At 31.6% G+C, this 15,055-nt stretch overlaps 2 protein-coding genes across 4 annotated transcripts in view; both read right to left on the reverse strand.

Annotated features, from left to right (window-relative positions):
• Window positions 1-9,746, reverse strand: part of LOC111635051 (DNA (cytosine-5)-methyltransferase 3A-like) — a 151,585-nt gene extending 141,839 nt beyond the window's left edge. Inside the window, exon 1 of the mRNA XM_023379901.1 lies at window positions 9,672-9,746. Within this exon, the coding sequence (XP_023235669.1) occupies window positions 9,672-9,746 (75 nt within the window). The remainder of the gene's footprint in view (window positions 1-9,671) is intronic.
• A 2,552-nt stretch (window positions 9,747-12,298) lies between these two features.
• The window catches only part of LOC111635047, a 57,761-nt gene continuing 55,004 nt past the window's right edge, over window positions 12,299-15,055 (reverse strand). For 2 of the 3 annotated variants that reach the window (XM_023379897.1, XM_023379896.1), the window contains exons 4-5: window positions 12,502-12,603; window positions 12,299-12,436 (exon numbers count right to left, since the gene is read on the reverse strand). In XM_023379897.1, the coding sequence (XP_023235665.1) occupies window positions 12,434-12,436; window positions 12,502-12,603 (105 nt within the window). In that variant the 3' untranslated portion in view covers window positions 12,299-12,433. Of the gene's footprint in view, window positions 12,437-12,501; window positions 12,604-15,055 lie in introns of those variants that run through there. The other variant, XR_002758332.1, reaches the window with a different exon arrangement.

A 15,055-nucleotide genomic window follows, 5' to 3' on the forward strand; every position in this document is an offset into this window, starting at 1 on the left:
AGTTTTTTAAATTTTGAGTTACGTGAAACATTTGTAGGCTCAAAGAGTATCTTTAAAATAGTAAAATATTTCAATTTGAATTTAATCTTTATAGATTAATTTTCATAAATGATGTTCGTCTAAAATTAATGGCATGACAGTATAAAATATATTCTATAATGTAGGTCAGTATAATTCTCTTTCGAAGAATTGAAAAGGCACCTAAAATTATTTTAGTTGGTTTAACTAACATTTTATATTTTGCGTGAGAATAATAATAACCGTAACTAATGCGTTCGTGATCCTTACTTTTGTAAGAAATATGGTTTTAATTTTCATACTTTTATCATTTTCATATTTTACCTGTATTATTTATGAATTAAATTTATAGACTATTTGTAAATTTAATCTTGTTTGTCCTTTAATATCGAATATAAAACTTATAAAATGCTTTATATTATTTAAATGTTAATTAAAAATTAGATGAAATAATTTTAACAATAGCTAAGATCTTTATTATTATTATGCTCATTAAGGACTATATATAACAGTATTTGTATATAAGCAGCATTCAACTATGATGTTATTTATAAAATGTTTATAACATATATTAGTTATAAGCTCGTTTTAATTTTTAAATACACTTCAGTTTATATTTTCGATAGTGACTAATGAAATGATCGAATTATGGTTAGTAGAAAATGCGTTTTGTAGAGTATTTTTCTCTGAACTCGACAGTCACGTCGATGAACGAATTTGATTGTGTTGCGAAGACAGGAAATGACGTTTGATCACGTGGTAAAAGAAAGGGAGTGTGAGAAGTCAATGCGAGAGAGAATGTTAATAGCCATTCCCGTTTCTAATTCGGTTTTTACTCCCCCAAAGCATCTTGACGAGGGGAAAGACTGGGTAAGTTGCACGTGTTGGCCAGATATGTCACACAGCTGCCGTTGTCACAAATGCTGCTCTCCAAAAACTTTCCTTCTTTTTTTGCTAGTTTTTGACTTTTCTTCTCTCTTCCCGTTCCGTGTTGTTACTTTTTGATCCGTTCAGTTTACCCTCCGATTTTAACCGATTTTTAATTTTATTCCACAGAAATGTGTTACTTAGAAAGGGTAGAAATTTTGAGATTTTGAGACTAAAAAGGTCTCGCTATAAAGATTTACTTAGAATGTAGAATCTTAAAAGAAATGTAATGACGCTTAAGTGATAAACCGGAGCATTGTTTAAGATATTTTTGAGTTAACAGTAGATTTTTCTAATATTTCCATTATAAAAAGATCTAAGAACCTGTTAATTATTTAAAAATTTCTACTTAAGAATAAATTTTAAAACGTGTGAAATGTAAGCAAATTAAATTTGTGTGTAACCAAAATAATTATCTCTTAAAGTATCAAACTGAAGAATTTATTTCTTGTTAAAAGTAACCAGTTACGTGAAATAGAAAAATTTCGAAGTATAGTAATAACTAGGTGCTGTTATTTTGTAAGAGAAACCTACAGATCAAGACATAACTAAGTATAGAACTCTCTATCTAATTTTGTTATAGAAACTTCAAAAATCCATTTTAGTAAAGTCAATTTAGTAAACTTCACTTTGTTTAAATTAGATTATCGAATACTAGAAAATATTTATTACGTAAGTTGGATGCTGAGAAGTGCCGCGAATTTATGTAGGATAGTGTACAGAATAAATGGAAAGCATCTTTACGAAACTCGTGATATTTATCTATCAGATGTTCAAAATTTTTGAACACAATTACAGGAGATACATCAAGTTTAGAAATATCCAATAGGTTAAAGAAAAGTTGATGTTTCTCTTATTGAAATAAAAATTCTGTAGAGAAATATATGCAGCGCATGAAGCGGTTTTAAGAATTCTCTCTCACTCCATTACCGCATCGGTGACTCCATCTTCAAACCACTTTCTGGATCTCGACCTTTGCGACGGAAGCTGCTGTTCTTCCCTAGAGACTCTACATTTTCCTCATTCTGTGCACGTGGTGCCAATATATGGTATTGCTACGTGCTTAACTTGTCAATCAATCCTTACACAGATTTGTTCCGGTGTAAATAACAAACAGCAAACAGTCTTTCTGAACACGTTTTCAAATATCGCGATATCTTTCCGCTGCTTCTTTTTGCATGAAGCAACAAGTTATTTGTTGATGCTTTCGCTAGCTTACAAAATCCGGCAACATATAATATAAGAATCTATTTTTACACTATACTTTGTTGTAAACACGATAAGTAGATAGGCCTAATACTAAAATAGATGTACAGTACGCAAAAATTTTACGCATCGTAAAATATTTGTCGATTCCGTGTAAATTTAAACATTTCATTACAGCATTTTATTGTATATGATAATATGATGTATGAATCGTATTAATATCATTAAAAACAATAGAAATATTGCCTATCATTTAAGAAAAAACCAACAATTTTATGTAATTCTATATTAAAATANACGTTTGTAGCACAACAAAACAGCAGCAATAACTTCGCTTATCCGACCTTAGGCGAACTTATTTCTCCCGCCTAAACTCTATCTTTTTATATGGATTGAAGATAGGCTTCGTAGCGCTCTGATCGGTCCGCAGGTGGTCCGATGCTCGGCGGCCAATCATCTATCCTGCTTTCAAAACTAACGGTCGTTTCCCGATCCGAGTTTCTATGGCGACAACCATTGCTCGTTTGAAAAAGAGAAAAAGCGCGGGAAACATACGTCCAGACGATTCCATCCCGACACCGCCTTTTGCTAACAATAGATATTTAGAATTGGAAGGAATTATAATTATTCTAAACTATTAAACTAAAGATATTAATAAATGTACGTGATTTTATCATATGAACATAATGATAATTTGATTTTTGGTGAATTTTTTAAAACAATATCACCTGACTGACCTATATTGCCATTGGACAGTTTACGAAATAAACGTAAACAAGATGGCGATGGTAAAGGGTTGAAATCGACCCCCTTTCAACCCTCGTGTATTAATCGACCCCTGGAGACCTCTTATCGACCCCAAGGGGTCGATATCGACCACTTTGGGGACCCCTATTTTAGAGGGACAGTAGGTAGGAAGTTGTACTGAAGCACTCATTTCTTGTTAGTAGTGAATTTAGATAAGATTTAATTAGCTTTTTTCATATTTTTTGTGTGCTTCATTGTTTTAACATAGAAGTTCATATCTTGTAACAATCTTTGGCAGAAGAACAAAAGAGATCTTGCTTTTCAATTCAATTCAAAACATTCAATTCTGCAACAAGAAAGCTGAAAGAGGCAACTTTATCATTCCTGTTGTTTATTCCACAAAGCATGCAAGTCAGATTGTTGGAGTATTATTGTCAGCAATAAAAAAGATTTGCTGAAAAGCACTCAGTGAAGATGAGCCAAATTTTACTTCATCAATAAAGTGTTCAGAGAACAACATTCTGGAAAAAACCACATTGGATACCTTTGATTAGGATGTGATTAGAAGAACAATCCATGCTTTCTACATTAAATAGAAGGAAGTCTTGTCAGTTCGTAAATTACTGCCTTAAAAGAAAAGATCCAATTTTTATTGGAAGAAAGAGACATGCCATTTAAAAGTATTTTTCTTCTTCTAAAAATAATCTTCTATACATAAATATTCCCTTCCAAATCTGAAAAAGTACCACCTCTATTTTACAAATAGACCAGTTTAGTTTGTGCCTTGCAAAAAAGTTGCAGTTAAATTGGCTGGAAAATGAACTTAGCAGTGGACAAACAATATTGAATGAAAACTGTCCTATTAATGTTAAAATGAACAAAACTAAAAGCTCTTCTAATTGTAGACTTATTTACTTTATTAAAGATTATCAGTATATATAGTAGAATCCAATTATTGAAATCACTTTGGGATTTGCTATTCTAACTAAATATACAGTCAAACCTGTCTATAAAAGAACCCCAATGGACTGAACAACTCTTCTGTAGTAGACAGGTTTTTGCTGTATACAGGTTACCTACTATAGATATCCCTTGATTAATGTGATAAATAAATTTCTCAATGTAACCACATATATCAAAATCGCAATACAGTGGTACCTTGGTACTCGACCAAACAATCGCTATCTGCTGCAGCAGATTTTCGGTTAATAACAAATATTTTTATTTTAACTTTAATTTTTTCATTCATCCATAAAAAATGTTCTCTAAGATAAAAATGAGTAACCAATTTTAAAATAAAATAAAACCTTACAGCTTTCTACCTTCATCCAACAAAATTATAGTCAATTCAGTTTGTTTCTCATAAGTGAAAAAATACAAACTGCGTGCAGAACACAATCATCAGCATGTTTTACAACCATTTCAAATGGATGTAATGTTTCAACAATACATGTCTGTGACATACTAAGATTTGTTGCAAATTCACAATGTTATTCATCAATCTTTAACAATTTCTTCCTGCAATTTTTCTTTGACAGCTTTTGGGACCCATATGTTTTATATCCTTTAGTTCAAATATGGTTTGAAAATTTTCTGAATGAAACTTTCAAACCACATTTGACACATTCAGAGTTTAGAAGCATCTTCTCCATACACACGATACAAGTCTTTTTTACTGTTTGTTTAGCATGATATCCCTTTACAAAACTTAAAAAGCATGCATAACATGACCGATGTGCATTTTATCTGCAGACATTTCGACTCGATTTTATTCAAACGAAATGTAACATAAAAAAGTTAAAATAAACTTCAAAATACAGAATATAATCTCACATCAGGAATAATGCATTAAATTTCACAATTTATAATTCAAACATGGTAAAGAAAATCTATTTCTCTGCTTATTTAATACATACATTCTGATATAAATGTATTCATGAGATTGGTCCTACCACTGGACTACTTATCATATGGCTAGTAACCAGACATGAGGAATTTTAATATTACTTTCAAGTCTCAACGAAATAGAAACCAGACAAATAAAACGAATGATGATATAAGGCAAAGAACAAGGAATAATCACAATTGGAAAAAAAATAACATTATTAGGTATACTACTTGGAATGTTAAAGGCACTAATGGGAAAGAGGAAGAATTAGACTATCTATTCCAGGATGAAAAAATTGACATAGCTATCACTTCAGAAACAAAGAAACTAAAGGGAACAAAAGAAACTAAAAATTATACACTTATTTATAGTGGAATGAATAAGAAAACTCATGCCCAAGCAAGTATAATGATTTGTGTACATAAATCTCTTAAGAAAAATATCCTTCATTATACATACTGTACAGAGAGAATCATGGAAATCTGTTTAAAAAATTAACAGAGGTAATTTAACCATTATTTGTACCGTACATATGCTCCCGAAGAAGAAAATGAAGACTTCTGTATAAAGTTGCAAGAAATTCTTAATAAAGTTAACAAGAACAATTACACCATAATAGCAGGAGATCTGAATGTAAGAATGGGAAAGACTCCAGTAAATAAAAATATTGGAACCTTTGGAGAGAATACTCATAACAGAAATGGCATTAGACTCATTGATTTTGTTGTTTATAATAATCTTAAAATAATGAATACGTTTATAATCATAAAAATATACATAAATATACTTGGCAACAACAGCAGTCTGTGGGGTCCCAGATGAGGTTTGAACTCGAGTAAACTGTGAAATTCTTGCACGACACAAGATGTAAACATCAAAGAGACTCGGAACTGTTTAAGCATGTATCAAATTAAATAATCAAAATAACTAAAAAGAGACTCGGAACTGTTTGAGTATGTATCAAATTATCTGTCAAGGTCTTGACAGAAGACAAACTCTAACACGAGCGCTCATAAACAGGTAGATCTTTGATTCGCGTGTCTATAAAATGTTGGCCAAGATAAACCTTTACGAACAAAAAAAGGGAAATTTTTGATAGATGAAAGATGAAAATGATCATTAAATTCTTAGACATCAAGAAATGGTAAACAACGGCCTGAGTTATGAGTGCAGGTGTTATTGTTTTATAAACAGTCACCGAGCAGAGTCAACAAAGAGGTATCAGATGGACACCTCAAATCGGACCTTTCCCGTGACCCGAAAAAGTTTTGTCTTGCACCTGGAGACAAAGGAGAGACCAATCGGGAGGCGAGGAATGGGACGAAGGACCAATCCAAAATGCGAATAGTGGGGGAAAAACTATAAAATTCGAAACTTCAAGGTCGAAAGAGTGTCTCCTCTGGATTAAGCCTACCGTTGTGATTTAGATTGTGTTGTGCAACCGCCGATCACCCAGGACGCCGCAGCTTAACAACAAACATTGGCATCGTCCAGTGATCCTTCTCATCCGCCCGGGCTACAACAGATCACCCGAACTTTCACCGTCCACAGGAGCACCAAGATTTTGGAATTGTCCAATATCAATGTAAGCATGAACTCGAACAAATAAACAGGCTTTCTCTTGTAAAACACTTGTGCTTCATTTGCCTCCTTTGCCAATGCCTACATATGCGGTTTCCCTTAGGCTCATTCTGACGTGAGATAAATTGTCTCCCCCTTTAATGTCAGCAAACTTACAAGTCCAAATCAATCATTGATTATTTTATTGCTAATGAAAAAATGTCAAAATTATTCCTAGATGTCAGATCATACAGAGGATTTGAAGTAGGCTCTGATCACTTCCTAACCCAAGCAAAATTAAGAATCCCACCAAGGTGGCTAAAAAAGAAACCAAATGTTAGACATGAACCTGAACGAAAATTTAAAGTAAAATTATTATATGATGATAGTATCAAATGGTTATATAACAGAAGAATTGAACAACATATGGAGAGAATTCCAAAAGACAGATATATAAAAAAATATCAAAACAATAATAAAGGCAGCAGCCAATGAGTCTCTAGGCACAGTAAAAGTCAATTCCTGTGAAAGAAGGAAATTATGGGACAATGAAATCAAATAACTAATATTACAGAAAAACACAGCATATAAAAAAATTTTTAAGTAGTAAAAAAGCTGAAGATGCAATAGAATACTAATGCTGCAGAGCAATTGCAAAAAGAGAAATAAGAAAAAGACAACAACAATCATGGATAAAATTTATTTCACAACTAGAATCAGATCTCTACAAAATAAGACCAAATTCCTTCAAAATATTAAAATTTATGAATCAAGAAATTAAAGAACCCATTAAGATTAATTGTAGTGTGACAAATGACCAGTTTCTTAATTATTGTCAAACATTTTGGACAGATCCTACATATACTAACAAGATTTTTGAAAGCAACAATCAAAATAGGACTGAATTATCAAAGGAAGAACTGTTTGAAAGTTTAACCAAAACAAAAATGGAAAAGTAACAGGAGATGATGGCATAAATGGAGAGTTATACAAATATGCTGGTGATAAATTCCACAGGAGATTATTAACATTCTTCAATAATACATATGAACAAGCCTGTATACCGATTGAATGGAAGAAGAGTATTGTACTGCCTATTCATAAAAAAGGAGATAAACGAAAATTAGATAACTACAGAGGCATTAGCCTGCTAAATACCTGTTTTAAAATCTATGCTAGAATTCTAAATGAATGATTAAAACAAGAAGGTGAATAATTTCTTTTGGAATATCAAAATGGATTCCGAAAAGGCAGATCTTATATAGACTCAGCTTTCTCCATTAAATTATTACTAGAGAAATGAAGAGAATTTAATCTGAATACACATTTAGCTTTCATAGATTATACCAAAGCTTTTGATATGATAAAAAGACCCAAACTTTTTGACATCCTACAAAACAAAAAAATATACCAAATATTTTATTTCAAAATATATGTAATATTTATAAAAATAATACCATACAACTTAAGTTCAACAAAGCCGCTTCAGAATACAGAAGAATAAATCAAGGAGTAAGACAAGTACAGTAGAGTGTCGATTATCCGAAAGTCAATCATTCGAAAGAATTCCAGTTGGCAAATTTAAATTTTCGCCAGTGCTGTGGCACTGTAATCTTTGGCTATGTCTTCGGCTACTCAAATATTTTATGTTTTTGATACTAAATTAACTTCTGAAGTATAATTTTTTATTGTTTTTATATTTTTCAATATATTTATTTTGTTTGTATAAAATAAAAAAATAATTTTTAACGATACAATAGTCTTTGTTAGGCTTAACATCAACGAAAATTCAACACAAAGCGACATGCAACGGAGAAAAATGTCAAGATGGGATAAATTAATATATTTTTTCGTACATAATCAGTTATCCGAAACATCGATCTTCCGAACAACCCCAGTCCCCAATTGATTCGGATAATCGACGCTCTACTGTATGTCCATTGTCACCAACACTTTTTAACATCTATATAGATGACATAATACATCAATAGCAGGAAGAATATATACATCAGGAATTCAACTTCCAAACAACATAAAATTCAATACCATGCTATTTGCCATTGATCAGGTAATAATTGCCAACTCTGAAGATAATTTACAAAAAGATTTATTTACCTTAAATAAAATTTCAAAAAAATACAGCATGAAAATTTCAACTGCTAAAACCAAAGTAATAGCATTTAGAAGCACAGAGCCAATATGCAGCAAAATCATAATTGATAAAACAATTTTAGAGCAAGTTAATAATTTTCTTTATCTAGGATGCAATATTTCTTATGAAGGTGAGAATGACATAAATAATAAGCTTGCAAAATTTTTACAAATATTAGGAATAATAAATAAAATTTTAAAACCACACCTTGTACAAAAACATTCCAGACTAAAATTATATAAAACTCTGGCTCTTCTGACTCTCCTGTATGAAAGTGAAATCTGGGTCCTAAAGAAGAAAGATATCAAAAGATTACAGGCAGCCGAAATGAGGTTTATGCACCAAACTGCTGGATATATGCTCCTGGATCATTGTTGAAATGAGGATATTTTGGAAGAACTCCACATGCTGCCATTAATTGAAAAACTCTCCACATATAGAAAAAAAATGGCTTCAACATATATCTCAAATGTTGTTAGGTATATTAAATACTTGGATTGGATGTCACACCAACAGTTGTGTTAATTCAATTAGAAACTTCAGACTAGGAGACTATTCTCTTTAATGCCTCCTAGTCTGAAGTTTCTAATTGAATTATCTCAAATGTTGCCAGGTAGGATACCTCATGCAGTTTTACGTTATCAATCACAAGAACAATGGCAACCTGGACGTCCACAAAAATTACTCCTAGACCCTGTCTAGCTGAGACCGAAACAGGTCAACATGGCCTAAATTTGTGAATGGTGTATGATGATGATAATTACATCACATATTTATGTTAAGTAAAAACAGCTATTAATCAAAATATGCAAAAACTTTCCATTCAAATCCAAATAAAATTACTGTAATACAGTAGTCATATTTTGCTATTCTGTATTGGGTACATGTATTTTTTGACTTTTTTTATGATTTATACATGCTAGGCTTATAAACTTCTTGTTAAATTTGTGTTAAATCAGATAAAGATACCAATTTTTCCGTTATATGGCCTGATTTTCCTTTCTGTTTCCGTGTTGGACAGGTTTTCACTATATACAGGTTCTGTTATAGACAGGTTTGACTGTATATACAATTGTGAAAAATTTGTCCTTTTTCATCAACTGAAGATTGTAGCGATATATGCATTTTAACTGTATATTTGTAACTACTTAAGATCAGCTTTACATCACTAACCTGATACCATCGTAATGTCAATTCTGCAGAAGGATTTCTGTAAAATCCACCAACGTCAGCTCCACAGAAAGACATACCGGTTATACTCAAAGATAAAAGCATANCTAATTTTATAATGGAGAAATTCAACTTTTCTAAGAAATCAACTATTAAGTTATGGTAATCAATCTACTTATTCCTTTAGAAATGTTTTCAGATTAATTTAGTGGATCATCAGCAATCCAAGCAGAACTTAGATACAATTATGAAAATGGAATTTTAATTTTACATTCTATTTTTTGAATTTGTCTTTCCACTTTGAGTGTTAATGATGAAGTAAATTATTTGCAAATATTTCTTCTAAAGAAATAAGTAGTTTGATTACCAAAACTTAGAAGTCAGTTTTTTAATATTTTCATAAAGCTTTAAGAATAACCAGTTCAAATTTTTTAATAAACATGAAATTATGTAAAAAATGCTTTAAGCATAGGCTCATGATCTGATAAACAAAACTACAATTTTAAGTATAACAAGAGTAAAAACATAATCTGTCATAGGAAAGAAACAAAACAAAGAAAAAAAATAAAAAATACAGTGGGTGATCGGTTAATGAATACTTTCGCAAAAGATTTTTATGATCGGACAACGAACACATGATCGAATAACGAATACTTCACTGAACACACATAAAAAGAAGCGACAGAAATAGCAAATATGGATTCATTTTCCTTTGTCTTCAGGTAACTTTTTGGAGTGCGGGAGACGTCAAAACTTCGACGCTCAACCCGATATATACTGATCAGATAGTATTCCTTGAACTTTGAAATACTCCCTTGTAATTCCAGCCTTTTATTTTTCTGACAAACAATTCTTTTATAGTATTCGTGAGACTGTTGGGCAGGCACTCATTAAGTTTTGCATCAATTTTTATTTTTGAAAGATGAGAGTATAATAGCAAAGGTAGAGAGTGGGCAGATGTCTGATGTTGCTGGGCAGTATGGCTTGAACAAATCTACGGTAGGGTGCAGTTCAATCTTATCTAAGAAAGATACAGTATAATTAAGAAAACTCAAGCAGCTAAAGGAGTAACAAATATCACATCTGAGAAATAGAGAACATTGAAGAGCTCATAATGGAACCTGAAACGGATCTGATGACAGAAGAACGCCAAGAACTCTTGAATAAAGAACACCAAGAAACTCAGCGAGATATGTTTTCTTCTGAAAAAAAGGATTAATGCCGATATCTACTATTAATTAAAGATCTTTTGAAGAAGTGGGGGATGTCAGAACAACAGTCTTAGAATGGCATACAAACCAGGTTGAGGTTAATAGGCTTGGAGATCTCTATTACAATGCTATTAATTCTGAAAATCCTGAAGAAGAGAGAGAAGCAATTGACATTAGACAGATTATTTAACCCCCACAAACAAAAAACATGACTAATAAAAATTCAAGTCTGTGTACATATGTATTTTTATTATTATATATAAATAAACGTAGTAAGAAAGTATATATATATATATTTTTTTGGGGTCTCCAGAACAAATTAATCAAATTCCCATACAAACCTATGGTAAATTGATAATCGGTTAACGAACAATTCAGATAGCGAACAAAGTCTTGGAACAGATTATGTTCGTTAACCAATCACCCACTGTATACAATATAAACAAGTAGCAACTTTTGTTGGAAAACATAAAACAAGCAAGCTTTGGCATAAAACTTTCAACAAGTTTTAGAATAAAACATATTTTAATAAAGGATATGAAACTAAACTAGATAAATGGTATCTATTACTGGATTTAAAATTAATTTATTTAAATTGTATAAAAATGACTGGTGAAAAATTACTTAATTATGATGAATGGTTAGGTTCAGGTGTTCTCCTACTTAAAAACAGGTTAAATTCCTGAGGTTTTGTTGTAACTTGAAAACTTACAGAATAATGACTTATTGTAGGTGTACAATAAGTCATTATTCTGTGTACCTTTGTACACAAAATAACCACTTATTGTTAGTGTTTGATCCTTCAATGTATTTAATAGAATACACTATGATCATTTACCCTCTCACTACTGCTTAGTAGCAGGTGTTTCACAAACATGTTTTTTTTTTCACCTAATGCACTTTTATAATGTCAAGTTTAGTTTCCATGGTAATAGAGTAGCACTTCTTGTATTTATCTCCACTGCTAGATTTACTATTACATTTTGGATACACTTTTGAAGCACTAATTGTAAAAGTTTATAAAAATTGCAAACAATAGTAAAAAATGCTATTACTCCAATGTTACCAACTTTAATGTCACCTCACCAGTGGCAATAGAATGTCAAAATTTACATGAAAATGAAAAATGACAATATGCAATAGAAATAAATCCACATTAATTATTTATTACTGGCCAAAGACAGACTTCAACACCACACCACAACCGGCAAGAGAACTTCAGAATCCACGTGAAATTTAAATTTTACATGTACAGGTACAGTCTAATTGTTCACAAGTAGGGGAGCTCTATAAAAATTTATTAATTTTTACACAAGTCATTTCTTAAAAGCTAATCTTTTTACATTCTAATTTTATAATGGAGAAATTCAACTTTTCTAAATATATTCAAATCTTTCTTACAATTTATTTACTGCAAACATTTTTCAACAGCTATACTGTAAGAATTTTTCCTTTTTCATATCATAATACCATATCTCTTTCCATATAATCATTCAAAATTATTTATACATGCACACTTCAAATAACATTAAACTCAATTTGTGATCCCATAGTTTACTATTGAAAATAAATAAATATCAAAAATATTGTAACATTTATAAAAATAAAAATATTACACCTACTTGAATTCTTTTATATTTTAATGCAATACGATTTTTCTCCTTTTTGGATTTTGTTGATTTAATACTTTTTCTTTCTCTATTTTTGATCTTGGAATTATTTTCCTAGATTAATAAAACTATTAAAAATTAATAATTTTATACAAATACAGACATTTTTTAAAATAAAAATAAATCAAAATTATAATTTTTAGTTTTTTCAGTTAAAAATATTATAAGACACTACTGTACTCCAATTCTCAGTCAGTCATCATACAACATACTGCTTTATTTGGAAAGACACTTCTAAACACATCATTTCTTATAAACCAAGTGCTTTTGAAACTGTGCTTCACCTCAGGGTTTTTATTGTTCATAAAATATCAATTTCTTTACATTAAACATCTCTTTTTTCCCCTCTTTATTACTATTATTTCCAAAATCAAACATACACAAAACAAATGTTTAGACTCCAAATTCTTTTTTGAATCAAACACTCATAGCAGACAAATTCTTTTCAAATCTGATGTGGAGTACCCTCTATGACTAATGTCATTTTACTTTCCTGGCTGCTATTTATACATAGAGGTAAAATAATACTATAATACTATAGGTAAAATATTGAAATCATTTCAAATTTTATCCTCTAGGCTGTTTGTAAATCTTCACATTTTGAAACCTCCTGAACCCAAAAAAGTAAAAAAAGCAATTCCGTGTGTGTGTGTGTGTGTGTGTGTGTGTATTTCATTTAATATCTCATGATGGGGTAATGATTAAGAAACAATCCAAGATCCACTATGTCACAAAACAAATGAACCACCATAAAAAAACTACTTTGAGAAGTGAGCATTTTCGTCCATTTTTAAAAGGACATCCTCAGGCTGGTGTTCTAAAATTCGGATTGAACATTTTTAAACAGTTTGTTTGTTTGTTTGTTTGTTTTAGTTTTTTGGCACAAGAGCCATGTAGGCTAAGCTGCGCCAAAGCAAATGGTAAAAATTTAAAATATCACACTAACGAACATAGGACATTATTAGATAAATAAATAAATAAAAAACAGCAAATATATACAAGATAACTAAACAAAAACAAGGTAAATAAAACTCTAAAATAAGTAAGTAAATAAATAACTAATCAAATATCTCTATACATATTATTGACTTTCAGAAAGTCCACTATGTTGTCCAGATTTGGCCTCTGACCCAAAATCTCTCTCAAACTTGCATTTCTGAAATGCTGTCTATGACTTTGATCGAGAGCAATGCAGTTGCATAGTATGTTTTACACTTATAATGCAGATGCAATACTCACATACTGGCTGGTCTTCACCCTTCAAAAGGTATTGATGAGTCAACCGAGTATGCCCAATTCTCAAACGACTAAGAATAACTTCAGATCTCCTGTCATACTGTTTGTTACATGTCCAATTTTCTATCATAGGTTTGATCTCGTGTAGTTTATTGTGGACTTGTGCATTCCACACATTTTGCCATCTCTCTGCTAGTCATTTTTTAACAACTAGCTTCAAATCACCTCCTTCAACATGCATTATATGCTGTGAAGGACTAGCTGCCTTTGCAGCTGCGTCAGCTTCTTCATTTCCTTTTATACCTACATGGCCTGGGACCCAACAAAATTTTACAAAGAAATTACTTGCAATAAGATGGCAAAACAGTTTATGAATTTTAATCACTATGGAGTGGGAACTAGGTTCACACGAGATCAAAGCCTGAAGTGCACTAACTGAGTCAGTGTATATAACACAGCAACGATGACCTTTCCTATTTATATACTTTAGAGCTAAATAAATAGCATGCAACTCTGCAGAAAAGATAGAAGAATTTGATGCAATTTGTTCTGCCACAATTTCATCCTGGCAGACGAAAGCTGAGCCAACGTAATCATCAGATTTAGATCCATCTGTATAAATAGGAATTAAATTCCTGTCACAATGTTGAATTTCTGCAAAGTGCTGTCTGTAGACGTAGTCTGGGGTGGATTCCTTTGGAAATTGCTTTAAGCTAAGGTCAACATTTATCACAGGTGTTGACCAAGGAGATATACTACAGACCTCTAGCTGTGAAATGTTGCCTGTGTTCAGGTCAATCGAGCTACTCACATTCTCCATTCTTATGGCAAATATAGGGACACTGCTTGGGCGAGCTTCAGATAACCTATTCAGTGGAGTATCTAATACTGTACAATCAACTGAAGGTTTAGTGTGAGATTTCTGTTTTATATAGTAAAATAGAGACAACTGTTCTCTCCTGAGAGATAGTGGAGGCTCATAAGCATCCACATACAAACTTTGTACAGGAGAAGTTCGAAAAGCACCAGTGCACAAACATAGTGATTGATGGTGGATTGGATCCAGCATCCTAAGAGTAGATTCTCGCGCAAAGCCATAAACAATGCAACCGTAGTCCAGCTTAGAGCGAACAAGGGCCCTATAAATCCTGAGCATAGAAACTTTGTCTGCTCCCCAGGATGAGCAGCATAGTACCTTTAAAAGGTTTAGAGATTTTAAACATCTATTCTTCAGATTGCGCAAGTGTGGCAAAAATGTCAGTTTTTGGTC

The sequence above is a fragment of the Centruroides sculpturatus genome, unplaced genomic scaffold, assembly GCF_000671375.1.
Source record: "Centruroides sculpturatus isolate CEXI.00-Female unplaced genomic scaffold, Cexi_2.0 scaffold795, whole genome shotgun sequence".
NCBI classification, from domain to species: domain Eukaryota; kingdom Metazoa; phylum Arthropoda; class Arachnida; order Scorpiones; family Buthidae; genus Centruroides; species Centruroides sculpturatus.